We start from the raw sequence: 15,000 nt of genomic DNA on the forward strand, positions 1-15,000 counted from the left end.
TATCCCCATAAGTTTTTTTCATTTTTTTGATAAATGTCTTTGATGACGTCATATCCGGCTTTTCGTGAAAGTTGAGGCGGCACTGTCACGCCCTCATTTTTCAACCAAATTGGTTGAAATTTTGGTCAAGTATTGTTCGACAAAGCCCGGACTTCGGTATTGCATTTCAGCGTGGTGGCTTAAAAATTAATTAATGACTTTGGTCATTAAAAATCTGAAAATTGTAAAATAATTATTTCTTTTATAAAACGATCCAAATTTACGTTCATCTTATTTTCCATCATTTGCTGATTCCAAAAACATATAAATATGTTATATTTGGATTAAAAACAAGCTCTAAAAATTAAATATATAAAAATTATTATCAAAATTAAATTTTCGAAATCAATTTAAAAACACTTTCATCTTATTCCTTGTCGGTTCCTGATTCCAAAAACATATAGATATGATATGTTTGGATTAAAAACACGCTCAGAAAGTTAAAACGAAGAGAGGTACAGAAAAGCGTGCTATCGTTCTCAGCGCAACGTACTACCCCGCTCTTCTTGTCAATTTCACTGCCTTTGCCGTGAGCGGTGGACTGACGATGATGCTACGAGTATACGGTCTTGCTGCGTTGCATTGCGTTCAGTTTCATTCTGTGAGTTCGACAGCTACTTGACTAAATGTTGTATTTTCGCCTTACGCGACTTGTTTTTGTTTTGTCGTTGAATGAGCGTAGTGTACTCGAATTGTGTTTTGCTGAGATGTCGTTTGATCCTGAACGTTTGCTTGGACAAAGAGAAAGGGGGAGATGGAGAGAAGAGAGAGAGAGAGAGAGAGAGAGAGAGAGAGAGAGAGAGAGAGAGAGAGAGAGAGTTTTGTCTGTCCTTTAGTCTCATTCTTATTCTCTCTCTCTCTCTCTCTCTCTCTCTCTCTCTCTCTCTCTCTCTCTCTCTCTCTCTCTCTCTCTCTCTCTCTCTCTCTCTCTCTCTCTCAAAACAAAACAAAACAAATCAGATCCAAAAACAAAGTGACTGTCAACGTTCCAAAATTCAGAAACAAAGAGCAAGAAAGGTAAGTTTTTGTAAGCCACAAATTAATATACCGACCCAACGGTCTTTTAAGAGCACAGAAAAACAATTAGTAAACATTCATTTTACTAATTCATTTTACTAATTCATTTTACGAATTCATTTTACGAATTTATTTTACTAATTCATTTTACTAATTCAATTTACTAATTCATTTTACGAATTCATTTTACTAATTCATTTTAATAATTCATTTTACGAATTCATTTTACTAATTCATTTTACGAATTCATTTTACTAATTCATTTTACGAATTCATTTTACGAATTCATTTTACTAATTCATTGTACTAATTCATTTTACTAAATGATTCATTGGCTTGTGACTTCCTGGCAAGCGGCCGAACATTCCGTCAAGCTAACTTTTGTTTACTAATTGCTTGTCTGTGCACTTAAAAGACCGTTGTGTCGATATATTTGTAACGTATTCTTTTATCAATAACAAACGTTCCAACAACTTACGTTTCGTGGGTTTTTTATTCTGAAAACAAAGAATACAGAATACAGAATACAGAATCTTTAATTGCCCAAGGTTGGGAATTTGTGATGACATTGCGGTTAAGAAACGTTTCAATCCAGCCATATACACAAAATATTGAAACAAAACAAGCAAACAGCAGTAAAAAAATGGACGGCAAACAATAATAACCTGAAACGAGCGAATCTCAGTGGACCTCAACATGCTCCATGTGATTACTGTTGTATTGTTTTTAAAGTTATTGAGAGTACAACATAAAACACATCCTAAAGAGAATTCCGATCTTTCCGGTTACCCATCAACCCGACCATAATATAAATATAACTTTATTTCACAGGGTTATGGGTATTTATCGAAGTACACAATTCGATCGAAAATGCTTTGATAGATCAGACGTTATTCGAATTATTGACTGGATGTACCACAACATTGTCAAGTCAAGTCAAGTCAAGTCAATATTTATTTAAAAAAAAAACTAGGGTTACATGAATTCTAAAAAATAAAAAAATAAATAAAAAATAGTGCAATATACACGACAAAAAAGATATGTAATAATGAGAAACAACACTTCAAAGAAACGCAACGGGACAACGATAACATGTGTACCGTGAATCGAATAGCATGGTGTGCCATGTTATTGTTCATAGTCCGATTGTTTGGCAACAGAGTTTTTTTTCGATATCTTTCCACAAAAGCACAGTTGGGAAAAGTTCAACAAAGCGTGTAGTGCAGAGATCTGGGTCAACGAAGAAAAGTCAGTGTTCTTGGTGGCACGTGAAGTCCGTGTCCGTCAGCAGCGTCAGGCGTGCAGGCGTGGCCGGCTCACCGTCAATGTGCGTCACTGCAGTTTAGCATGACATGGCAACACGCCTCAGTGTGTTGCTTCAGTCTGTCTGTTTGATCGGCGTACCTAATCGGGTCAACATCACACCATCGTCAGTATGTCGGTTCAGAAGATTGAATCTGAACGTACTAAATGGCCGAGACCAGTAAATACGTGGCGGGCCGAAACTCTTTGACCGAAAGAGCGCTATAAAGTCATGGTCTTGGTGACTAAATCAAACTGAACCGAAAAATGACCTTCTTTATTCATTTAGAGGTTGTGTGAGGTTGGGTGTGTGTCAAAATGTGTTGTGCAATATGGCATGAAAATCTTTTTAAATTTGTTGTTAACAATTACAGCTTTGTATTCCATGTTTATTATTTTTTACGAAGTAATTATAGTAAAATAGTCTTATGTTTCTTATTTGTTCGACCCTCTTAGGATTATGGAGTTTTATGCACTGCCTTTTATAGTTAACTAAACTTTTGTATTTGGAATAGCCCATTGCAGTTGGTGTAGGCCTTAAGCTTATTTTAATCGTTTGTCCAGTATTTAATTTAATTCTCTATTTTTGTATGAACTCAAATCTTTAGTGTTCTTAGTATGTCTTGCTAGGCTAAGTTCTATTTAATCAGAGTATGTCTGCGTGTGCTTATATCTAGTGATATTGTAAAGCGCATAGTGCTTTTAGTTATGCGCTATAGAAATCTCCTTAATAAAGAAATAAATAAAAAACACATTATAATTATATGCATGTACATTTTGAATTCAGGAAAAACATGTTTTAACACTTTGAGAGCATTGTGAGTCAATGTCATTTTTAACTAGAATATCAATTAACAAATTAGTTATTTAATTGTATAAGCTTCAAAGCTGAAATGCTATTCCATAATCCGAACCGGGTCAAAGATTGTTTGGCAAATAATTCAACGAATTTAATTTAAAAATCAAACTCTCTCTTTCTCTCTTTCAGTCTCACTTTTCTTGTTGCTGTTGTTGTTTCCTTCAAATTTCTCTGTGTCACGATTTAGTGACATTGTTCGAGAAAGAGTCACTTTTTCGGGTGCCTTTGTCAAATTGCGACAGAAAGCGCCTGTTTTCTGTCAACGGCTGGAGGTTTTTGCTAACCATGCATAGCCGAGCACGGGAATTTCATGATACAGGGGTTCCACGTGCGTGATTTTGCTTGCATGGCGAAATCAACTATAACTGAACTGTTTACTGAACTGTATGTGGAGTCACGTGAGGGTTTCAAGGTTGTCTGGTAAAGACCTGAAACGACACACTTGACAATCAGCAGCAAGGGAGAAGGGTCGGTGTCTTCGTCCTTAGAGTTTGATGGTCTTCATCACGTTAGATATTTCACTTTCATCTACGTGCCGTTCTGCTAGTACAGGAGGGCTCTAATGGAACTTCAGCGAGATACCACCTTTTCGCTGTTACATGTTTGCTGAGGACGAGTCGTCAGGTATTCTTCACTGAGCGGGGGAGGATTTTCACCGCATAAGGATTTCAGTGCAAGAGGGAGGATGGCGATATTCCCGTTGACGAGCGGAAGCCATTCATAAGGAAGCGTATTTCCTTGAGAGAACTACTTACATTGGGCTGTTGAGGTAATAAATCATTATTTAACGCTGTTGACGAGTCTGTGTTTGTGGAATGAAATACTCTCTGTTGTTCTTTCCAGGTTAGCGCATAATTTGCTCTTTGTGACGCTAAAATATTAATCTGTATATGGTTTTTGCAGATATGGAGAGAAGGAAGGAAATGGCTGATTTGTTGTTATAAAAGTTCGTTTGTGCAGGCCCACGTGCTCGATGAGATATGTAAGATGACATGTTTAAAGGTGGAGGTTGTTGGGTAGCTTGACATGTTTAGTGCACCGAGGCTTTTTGTTGCAGCCTTTCTACGTTCTTCTTCTACAACGGAACGTTTCTGCTGCCTATCTGCGGGATGCTGTTATCTGCGGGACGCTACAACAAGATCGTCCGCGGAGTGATGTAACCAGCTAACCGGCTAACCAGCTAACCGGCTAACCAGCTCACCAGCAACTGGGTGTGGCGCCTAATGTCTCCACTGTTCCCTGCTTCGTCGTCACACCAACCAGCACTTCTTTTGACGCCGAATTGCAATTGTCGCCTAAGACCGAATTCCATTTGTCGCCTAACTTAGAATTTGTTCTTTAGCCAAATGTCGCCTAATGTCGAATTGCCAAATGGCGCCTAACACCGAATTCCCATTGTCGCCTAACATAGAATTCCAAATGTCGCCTAATGTCGAATTGCCAAATGGCGCCTAACACCGAATTCCCATTGTCGCCTAACATAGAATTCCAAATGTCGCCTAATGTCGAATTGCCAAATGGCGCCTAACACCGAATTCCCATTGTCGCCTAACATAGAATTCCAAATGTCGCCTAATGTCGAATTGCCAAATGGCGCCTAACACCGAATTCCCATTGTCGCCTAACATAGAATTCCAAATGTCGCCTAATGTCGAATTGCCAAATGGCGCCTAACACGGAATTCCCATTGTCGCCTAACACAGACGGTCCCGGACAGACAAGATAGTTAGACAGACAAAGAAAGCTCACTTAATGTCTTCCGCGTTTTTATGGGAAATAACGTGACAAACATATTGCCAAGAACAGAACGCAAAATAAAGAAAAGAACGCCAAGTTGAGCTCTATTCACAATTGAGAAAGGGTAATGTTGAGCTTCACGTAAATTTCACGTAAATTTCGCGTTGAGTTTGGCGTGATGTGAACAAAGTGTTCGGAGTCCAGCTATGATGGCCAAAATTGAAAACCAGCATTATATAAAGTCACAACGAATCAAAGCAAGTTACACAGTTCCGAGTCTGCCACCATGTATACCACATTTGAAGGAAGAAGGAAGGACACCACTTTATATCGACATGAAGACCATGAGTACCGAGGTACAAAGCGCATAGGGAAAACGTTGTCGCGATACCTGTCATGTACGGATGCAGACTGCAGGGGCCGAGCGGTCATCAGAGATGGCGTCTGCAGAGTAACCAACCCTCACTCACACGGACCGCTTCCAGACAACCACTTCAAGATACAAGAAGGTACGGTTAACAAATTGATAGAATGCAAACTGAATGACCTTTCCCTTCTGACAAACGGCGAGGAGATCGCAAGGAGGCGTTCGGTGTTGCAGATCAATAATGAGCGACGACTTGCAGTCCTTGGCGAACAACTCACAGGTCAACAAATCGCCCCGCTGGCCTTCGTCAAAAGAGCATGCGCGTTCATTAGGAGATATGCCGAGGATCATGTTGATACATCAGAAACCCTAACTGACGAAGACGGCAACGCTGATGGACCACGAGAAGGCAACCCAGATAGAGAGCCAGAAACGGACGAGGAAAACGTAAACCACCAGGATGACCAGGACGACACCACAGACCGCAGCAGCTCCCCCACAAGGGCACCCGACAACTCGTGCCCCGTTTGTCTCTTGAACCCCCGGAACGCAGTTTTCGTCCCTTGCGGACATGCCTTGTGTTACGACTGCGGGGTTCACGTTCAGGGCAACGTGGCACCCAACAACAGATGTCACTGCTGCCGCGCCGATATAGCGAGTGTGGTCCGGGTGTTTGGAATGGCATAGAGCAGTGTTCGTCCCTTGCGGACATGCCTTGCGTTACGACTGCGGGGTTCACGTTCAGGGCAACGTGGCACCCAACAACAGGCAGGCTGTGTAATTGTACGTCATGTTACTCACTGCCTATAAGTATATTGCTTGTTTGTGTGTAAAATCAGTCCATTTTATCTTGTGAAATTCTGAATAAAATCGTGTTTAAACCAAATATATTCAAATGCCAGCCTTTTGTAATGGAGTGAACAATTGGATTAAAAACAGTTAAAAAACAAGTCGCGTAAGGCGAAATTACTACATTTAGTCAAGCTGTGGAACTCACAGAATGAAACTGAACGTAGTCCGCCGCTAGTGCAAAAGGCAGTGAAATTGACGAGCCTGTTTGGCGCGGTAGCGGTTGCGCTATGCTTCATAGCCCGCTTTACTGTACCTCTCTTCGTTTTAACTTTCTGAGCGTGTTTTTAATCCAAACATATCATATCTATATGTTTTTGTAATCAGGAACCGACAAGGAATACGAGGAAATAGTTTTTAAAACGATTTCGGAAATTTAATTTTGATCATAATTTTTATATTTTTAATTTTCAGAGCTTCTTTTTAATCCAAATATAACATATTTATATGTTTTTGGATCGTTTTATAATTTTTTTTTACAATTTTCAGATTTTTAATGACCAAAGTCATTAATTAATTTTTAGGCCACCAAACTGAAATGCAATACCGAAGTCCGGCCTTCGTCGAAGATTGCTTGGCCAAAATTGCAATCAATTTGATTGAAAAATGAGGGTGTGACAGTGCCGCCTCAACTTTTACAAAAAGCCGGATATGACGTCATCAAAGACATTTATCGTAAAAAAGAAAAAAACATCCGGGGATATCATTCCCAGAAACTCTCATGTCAAATTTCATAAAGATCGGTCAAGTAGTTTAGTCTGAATCGCTCTACACACACACACGCACAGACAGACACACACACACACACACACACATACACCACGACCCTCGTTTCGATTCCCCCTCTATGTTAAAACATTTAGTCAAGTTTTGACTGGGTGAAATCGAAAGAAAAACTATTATTAACAAATGTTTAGCCTAATTTTTCACTTCATAGAATATCATAGCAGCAAAAACTCACCTTTTCTCAAGAATCTTGGGTGTTGATCACTGTCGTGACAAAATCACAGACTTCGGAAACATTCTCGAAATCTTTCTTCGCTGCTGGAAGCTGAACTATTTCTCTCTGTAACTGCGCATGCGTAGTCACCCGCGCAAAATAGTTCTAATCTTTCTTCAAAACTCTGAACATTATTTGCAAAACCGTTCACCATTGTAACTGAATTTTGAAGAAGCATGTCATATTGCGCAACTTTCAACTTAGTTTGCAGATGCAATTTTGAGAAAATAATACTTAAATAACATTTAGCTTAGCGATTTTCTATGCCCTTTCATGTCAAGATCGTGTTGAAGATGAATATGCAAATTCTAAAGTTCAAATTTAGGACTTGTTGCTGTTGCACGCGTGTGCACACCGGTGACACTGTGACGGTTCCCCTACGCTTTGTGTTCGGTGCCCTGACCCTTTGTGTTCGGTTCCCACTCGGTTCCCACACACCAAAATTCGCGGACAAAACATCCATTTATGGTAGTATTACGCAATGTTGCTCTCTGAGAATGGTCTTGTTAGATCTGTGAGTGTTTACACTACATGCCTAGGTGCTGTTGGATTGAAGGTTTTTGATATTTTAGCCGTTATTAGGTAGAATGCCTTCCACTTTACTGCAAAACTGCATAATTCGTAGCATCGGCAAGAAATATCCTACCAAAAAATGCCTGCTTGGAACTGTCCGTGGTCCAGCAAAAAGTTCAACATGTCTGTAGCAGACAGCCCAAGTTTCAAGATTGTAGGGCCATCCAAACAGCCGTAATAATAAAAACAACAAAAGTAGTCAGTGAAATTGGCTGTGTTCGGTCCCCCCACACTTTTGTGACGTAGGCGTGACGGTTCCCATAATTCATTGTGTCGGTCCCCACTTTCTGTGTCGGACCCCACTTTCGACCTAATTTCTCTGTGACGGACCCCACAACCAGCCTATTTTGTGTCGGTCCCCACACCTTTTATGACTTGCCGGTTACTTGTATCATTGTATTCATTGAATCTAATTGTCTCGGAGTTATTTTTCAGCAAAAACCGGCAAGGCAGCACCTTTGGGAGTGGGAACCGAACACAAAGGGTCAGGGCACCGAACACAAAGCGTAGGGGAACCGTCACAGTGTCACCGGTGTGGTGTGGAAACCTATGTTACGACAGTGATGGCAAACTTTCAAGCGATTAATTTCGTTTAAAAAACAATTATGTGGACAAAATAACATTTCAACTGTCAAGTACACTTAAACCAAACACACATACAAGAATAGCAGTCCTTGGACATTCTAAACGATTCTTGTAGTGAGGTGCAAAACTAGTTGATGGTTCATGTCACAGATCAGACCTCCATTTTTCACGCATCCAATCATTTCTTTCGCAAAACAACCTTCATAATAATCATGCAAAATACTCAGTTTTGTTTGTACTATTTCTTTATTCATTTTACTTCTCAAAAATACCAATATCATGATTTAAAATTCAGTATGTTTCAATTGTGGGCTAATTTGATTATGGCACACACAAAAGGTTCAGTTTCTGAGACGCACCCGTTACTATAATTTGTTATACTTTAACTGGCATTTTTGTCAGTGACCTCTTGGTATTTTACGTTTTGAACGTAAAAGAACATATTTTGGAGTGAAGTCTCGAGGGAGGTGGCGAGTTATTACATAAACAGGCGTCTGAAACTTATACTTTTGTTGTTTCTATTTAATTGTATGACTGCGAGAGTGGATCGTGGTGTGGTTAGTTAGTTAGAAGTAACTAACCGTTTCATAATCACCTTAGGTGATATGGTGAAACGTGACACTCTGTCTCTCTCTCTCTTCCCCCTCTAGCTCTCTCTCTCTCTCTTACTCTCTCCCTCTCTTTCTTTCTCTCTCTTTCCCTTTCTTTCTCTGTCTCTCCCCCTCTTTTTTTCTCACTCTCTTTCTCACTCACTCTCTGTCTCTGTCCATGTCTCTCACCGTCTATCTGTGACTCTCTCTCCCCCCCCCCCCGCCCACTCTCTCTCACTCTCTCGCCGTCTTTCTGTGACTATCTCCCTTTCCCCCCACTCTCTCTCCCCTCCCCTCTCTCTCTCTCTCTCTCTCTCTCTCTCTCTCTTCTTTTCACTCTCTCTTTCAGACTGAAACGAGTGACTCCCATTTCGAAAAAATATGATAAAAAAATCACTTCACCTTTTCCCTCTAGGAACCACGCAGCGCACAAGGGATACTTCTACCACAACGTCCAAACAACTCACCACGACCACCACCACCGACATCACCACTACCACCAACAACGCCGAAGTTAATACTTTCGTGATTTTTGTGGTTAGCACAGTCTCTGCGCTCGGCCTTGTCTTGACCGCAGCGATATTTTGTTGCCTTAAGTGTTACCGCGATTATCTATGCTGTCACTATCAATGTTCGATGAAATCGTTCACGCGCACTTAGTCCCGTTGGTGGAGAAAGAAAGAGAGGGAGAGAGAGACAGAGAATGAGAGAGATATGGAGAGAGAGAGACAGTGACGCACTCGCACTCTAGCAGCGGAAAGTGCTTTCGTCAATGAAGGTGTTCTGAGTTCTGATCAGGACCAGGCACACACTATCCGAGACTCTCTTTCTGCAAGCACTGAGGATGGACAAAGCGGTGTAGAGTCTATGGAACCTCCCAGACGTCTGCAGCAAGAGTTTTCACCTCCTCCTCCTCACTAATCCAGTTTGGAGTTCGCGCAGATGGACGTCCACGCTCAAGCTCAGGACGAACCGCCTCCCCCTACGTCGTACACGGAAGTCATGAAAACGGCTTATCCGCCTGTGTAACATCGTATGACAAATGTTGTTGTTGTTGTTATTGTTGTTGTTGTTGTTGTTGGGTCTTCGTTTTGATATTGGTGCTTTGTTTGCTGCACTGAAAGTGTCTTGCAATGCCAATTGTGCTTTTTATTTAATTTATTTATTCAAGACAGGAGATATATTCTTAACTTTGTTTACTCTAGATAATACAATGAAATTGACAACGGATTCAAAGGGGATGGATGCTTTTTTTTTGGAGGGGGGGGGGGGGGCGAAAAAAAAGTGTGTTGGTTACACGGACTCTCAACGCTACCAGTGTGTGTGTGTGTGTGTGTGTACGTGTGTGTGCGCGTGCGTGAGTGGTGTGTGTGTGTGTGTGTGCGTATGTGTGTGTGTGTGTGCGTGCGTGCATGTGCTCGTGCGTGTGTAGAAGTGTGTGCAAGAATGCGTGTGTATGCGCTCGTGCGTGAGCTTACGTGCGTGCGTAAATGTGTTCGTGTTTGGGTGTGAATTTTATTGCACAAGTTTGATGCTGTTTAATTGATATCAGTTATTTTGTTTACCTCATTTCAGCATGTCTGTCTTAGCGTGTGAGTTTACAGCCATGTATTGGTGTTAATGATATTCCCTGACTTGTTCATATGTATAAGTTACAGCTCCGTCCATCCATGATATCGCGTGGTATTTTGTCGAGACTGGGTCAATGAATATGATGACGTCACTCGAGGCTCTGCCGAGAGTGACTTCATTATATTCATTCACCCCGTCGAGACAAAATACCACGCGATACCATGGATGATTCGGAGCTGTAACGTATATATGGCACTAGAGACAGAGTAGCGGTTCGCCGGCTTAGAGCACGTGTTGAAAATTTTCATCCACCAGTTTGTGCCCGGGGTCCACCTGAATATGCCCACCAAATTTGATGCAGAATATTTACGATATCACAAACAGAACTCTACAATCCACAGGTGTTGCCTTGCGAGCTATAAATAGCTCACAACTTCTAAGGCGAACAACTCTGCAGAGTCTGCTGTGAAGGGCGACGGTAGTCTCCCTGTCACACCCGCCCCCGTTTGAATGAACTTTGTCCCCAAAATTCCGAACCATGGACCCGCCAAGCTTAGGTCCCTCCCAGATTCGTGGAATGGGAACAGCACAAAAATGATTCAGTGGCCATAATGCCATTCCTGATCATATCATGTCGAGTCCCATCCCTGTCGACGACGCCGAATGTAACCGAGTGCCGAAACACCACAATCACCTTTGGAGGCGAAGTCCACTCATACAGGATTGAGAAATGAAGAGCGTATCTCTAAGCCCTTTTAAAACTGTTATGGCTTCTCAAAGGAAGGCTAGAACATACAGACACGTTAAAATTACCGTAATACTAAAAGTCCTACGGTTTTGAGCCATTAAGGACTTGAGTGTTTGTCCGCTTTCAAAAAAAGAAAAAAAAGAAAGAAATAAAAATCAAGGAGAGGAGGGCAGGGGGTGGGGTTAAGATGATAATGCTCTGTGGAATTTGTTAAAATGAAAAGTAGTTAAGATGTTTCTTGGTAAGAATTATAAGTCTGTATTCTATATCTTGAATAACGGGTTTGTAAAATGATTTTTTATTCAAAACGAGTTAAAAAGTGGAACCTTTCAGGATCACCAATAAAAGCAAATAGATGAGCAAGTAAGAGGAACACGAACAATAAATCTCAAAACTTTTTAAAAATAAAAGGATTAAGATGTAAGCCACGAAGGCCGTGGTAATAAAAAAAAAATATGTACAGTTTGGCGACTAGTGAGCCTAGGGTGAGGATATGTTGTCTAGAGGGTAGTCGCTAGAATCAGGAGGGATGGCGGGAGCCACTCGACCTCAAACTGAAACACGCTGATGTGATAATCTGGGCTTAGAGTTATACCCACAGCCCCATGTCCGAGTCCCTGACCAGTCGGCACAGCAGCAAGCTGTGTGACCAGCCTAGAGAACTGCTACTGCGCAAATAATCCTGGGGACTCAGACCATGGAGCTGCATATGGTCATATAAGGTTTTAAAGGTAATTCTATTTGTAGCGCATGGAGCGAAAATGTGTTGGAATGAATAGGGTTCTCCACAATGGCAGGACTTGTTAAAGATATGGAAGCGGCAGCCCCCGGCACGGAGGCGTCTGAAGATAGTGAGGAGGTTTGTTGGGAGAACATACAGACACACAAAAGCCGCCAGACCACATCACAAACAGAACTCTACAATCCACAGGTGTTGCCACACACACACATACACACACACACACACACACACACAGAGAGAAGCCGTATATATATCTATCTATATCTATAAATATATAGAGATAGATGACAGTGTATTTTTCGCGTGGCTATAAATTGATTCGACCTTTGCACTTTTACAGTGAGGACAACTTAGGGGTGCAAGGAAAGCGTTCTGGACAGTGCGGTGACCTTCTAAAAATAGTAACGGAACGGGAATATCCGCGCGCCACACGAAGGAAGGGAGATAAACGCTGAAAACACTGGAGAAGATAAGGAAGAGTTACTGGAAATGGATCCAGAGAAAAACCAAAATCGGTTCAGCACTGCGCGCTGAGAGCACGTGTTGAAATATCTCATCGACCAGGTTGTGTCCGGGGTGTACCTGAATATGGCCACCAAATTTGAAACAGATCCATCGAGAACCTTGGCCGCGCATCGCGAACAGACAGACAGACAGACACAAGTCGTATATATATATATAGACTAGAGGAATACCCGGCTTCGCCGGGGTGAATCGCGAGACAGAGACAGACAGCGTGGCGGTTCATCACAATCACCTCTGCAAGCGAAGTCCTGTCAAACGGGATTGAGCATTTTAGAGCTTATTTCTTAGCCCTATATTATCTGTTGTGGCTTCTCAAATGCCAGAACATACAGACAGACGAAAGCCGCTAGACCCCATCACAAACAGAACTCTACAATCAACAGGTTTTTTCCCACACACACACACACAAACACACACACAGAGAAGCCGTATATATATATCTATATCTATATCTATAAATATATAGAGATAGGTGAGAGTGTATTTTTTGCGTGGCTATAAATTGATTCGACCTTTTCACTTTGACAGTAAGAACAACTTACGGGTGCAAGGGAAGCGTTCTGGACAGCGCAGTGACATTCTAAAAATAGTACCTCAGAAACGGGAATTTGGGGTGAACGGCGCGACAGAGACAGACAGCGTGGCGGTTCACCACAATCACCTTTGAAAGGCGAAGTCCTGTCAAACGGGATTGAGAATTTTAGAGCTTATTTCTTAGCCCTCTATCATCTGCTGTGGCTTCTCACATGCCAGAACATACAGACAGACAAAAGCCGCTAGACCCCATCACAAACAGAACTCTACAATACATAGGTTTTTGCCCACACACACACACAAACACACACACACACAGAGAAGCCGTATATATATGCATATCTGTATCTATAAATATATAGAGATAGGTGAGAGTGTATTTTTCGCGTGGCTATAAATTGATTCGACCTTTTCACTTTGACAGTAAGAACAACTTACGGGTGCAAGGGAAGCGTTGTGGACAGCGCAGTGGACAGCGCAGTGACATTCTAAAAATAATAGTAACTTACAACTGAACGGGAAAGCCACACGAAGGAAGGGAGATAAACGCCAAACACTGGAGAAGATAAGGAAGAGTTACTTATAATGGTGAAATGAACCCAAAAACGAAAATGAGTTCAGCGCTGCGCGCTGAGAGCACGTGTTGAAATATCTCATCGATGATATTGTGTCCGGGGTGTAGCTGAATACGGTGTCCAAATTTGAAAAAGATCCACCGAGAACTTTGGCGTTGTGATGTGGTGTAGCGGCTATGGTGTGTCGGTATGGGGGCCCGGGTAAGCTGAGGTGGAACCAAAATAGCTGAGGTGGAACCAAAATCGGTTCCGCGCTGCGCGCTGAGAGCACGTGTTGAAATATCGACCAGGTTGTGTCGTGTCCCGGGTCTACTTGAATATGCCCACCAAATTTGAAGCAGATCCATCGAGAACTTTGGCCGTGCATCGCGCACAGACACACAGACAGATACACAGACAGATACACAGACAGACACACAGACACTAGTCGTATATATATATATAGATGACCAAAGTAAGAAGAAGTTGTAGAACTATATTTTGTGTCAGTCTTGGCAAGGCGCAATTTTAACACTACGCTGGAACGCTGAAGAAGAAGAAGAACACTACGCACGAAATAAACGTTAAGTGATAACGTTGTGCGGGTGCTACTCACGTGCTGCAGCTGTAAATATCGTTCAAGTTTTCCATTTACTTGTTACTTCGGCTGCGCAAGTTATTTTGCCTAGGTCAAGGCCGAACTTTAGGCCTACGGAGAAATATCGCTGGATATTTTCTCACTAGAATAACAGAGAGAAAGAAGGGTAGTCATGCCATATCATCGCATACTTCAGTCACCAGATCGTGTCGTCCCGGACATTGGTATGTGCCTGGCTTTGCACATTTGCTACAGACCTCTGTATTGTTATAATTCAATGGCTGGCTACGATTTTCTTTGATGTGCTTTTTCATGCATGGACGAGTGAGTGTCAATAGATTAAAGTGAAAAAATACTGCTTGCGTTTTCACGACTGGGCTCTGTGTTAATATGTCAGTCTTTCTGTTAGTATGTTAATGTGTGTGTTAGTGTGAGTCTGTCTGTGTGTGTGTGTGTGTGTGTGTGTGTGTGTGTGTGTGTGTGTGTGTGTGTGTGTGTGTGTGTGTGTACCCATGTTTCCACAGGTTTGGTTGCCTAAATCACCATAAGGCAACCATCCACACGTGGATGGCAACCTAAACTCTGGATGGCAACCTAATTGTGTGGATGGTCGCTTCATTTAACACCGTTAAATTGACTTTTTTGACGGAAAGAATGTCATAACAATGTTCAAAATGACATTCTTACCGTCCTCTATAGGCGACGAAATAGGTCAAATTTTGTGCATTTTTTAGTGCAAAATTCTTCGATGCCGGAGCGAGTACTGCACCCAGTGCTGTTGTAGTGCAAGTGCACTAGAAAGGCACTAC

General features: G+C 41.9%; 1 protein-coding gene across 3 annotated transcripts in view; it reads left to right on the forward strand.

The window, feature by feature from the left end:
- LOC138966666 (uncharacterized) overlaps window positions 1-10,169 on the forward strand; it is a 12,258-nt gene extending 2,089 nt beyond the window's left edge. For 2 of the 3 annotated variants that reach the window (XM_070338965.1, XM_070338964.1), the window contains exon 5: window positions 9,334-10,169. In XM_070338965.1, the coding sequence (XP_070195066.1) occupies window positions 9,334-9,578 (245 nt within the window). In that variant the 3' untranslated portion in view covers window positions 9,579-10,169. Of the gene's footprint in view, window positions 1-4,274; window positions 5,297-9,333 lie in introns of those variants that run through there. The other variant, XM_070338966.1, reaches the window with a different exon arrangement.
- Window positions 10,170-15,000: the final 4,831 nt, after the last annotated feature.

The sequence above is a fragment of the Littorina saxatilis genome, linkage group LG5 (assembly GCF_037325665.1).
Source record: "Littorina saxatilis isolate snail1 linkage group LG5, US_GU_Lsax_2.0, whole genome shotgun sequence".
In the NCBI taxonomy this organism is placed as follows: domain Eukaryota; kingdom Metazoa; phylum Mollusca; class Gastropoda; order Littorinimorpha; family Littorinidae; genus Littorina; species Littorina saxatilis.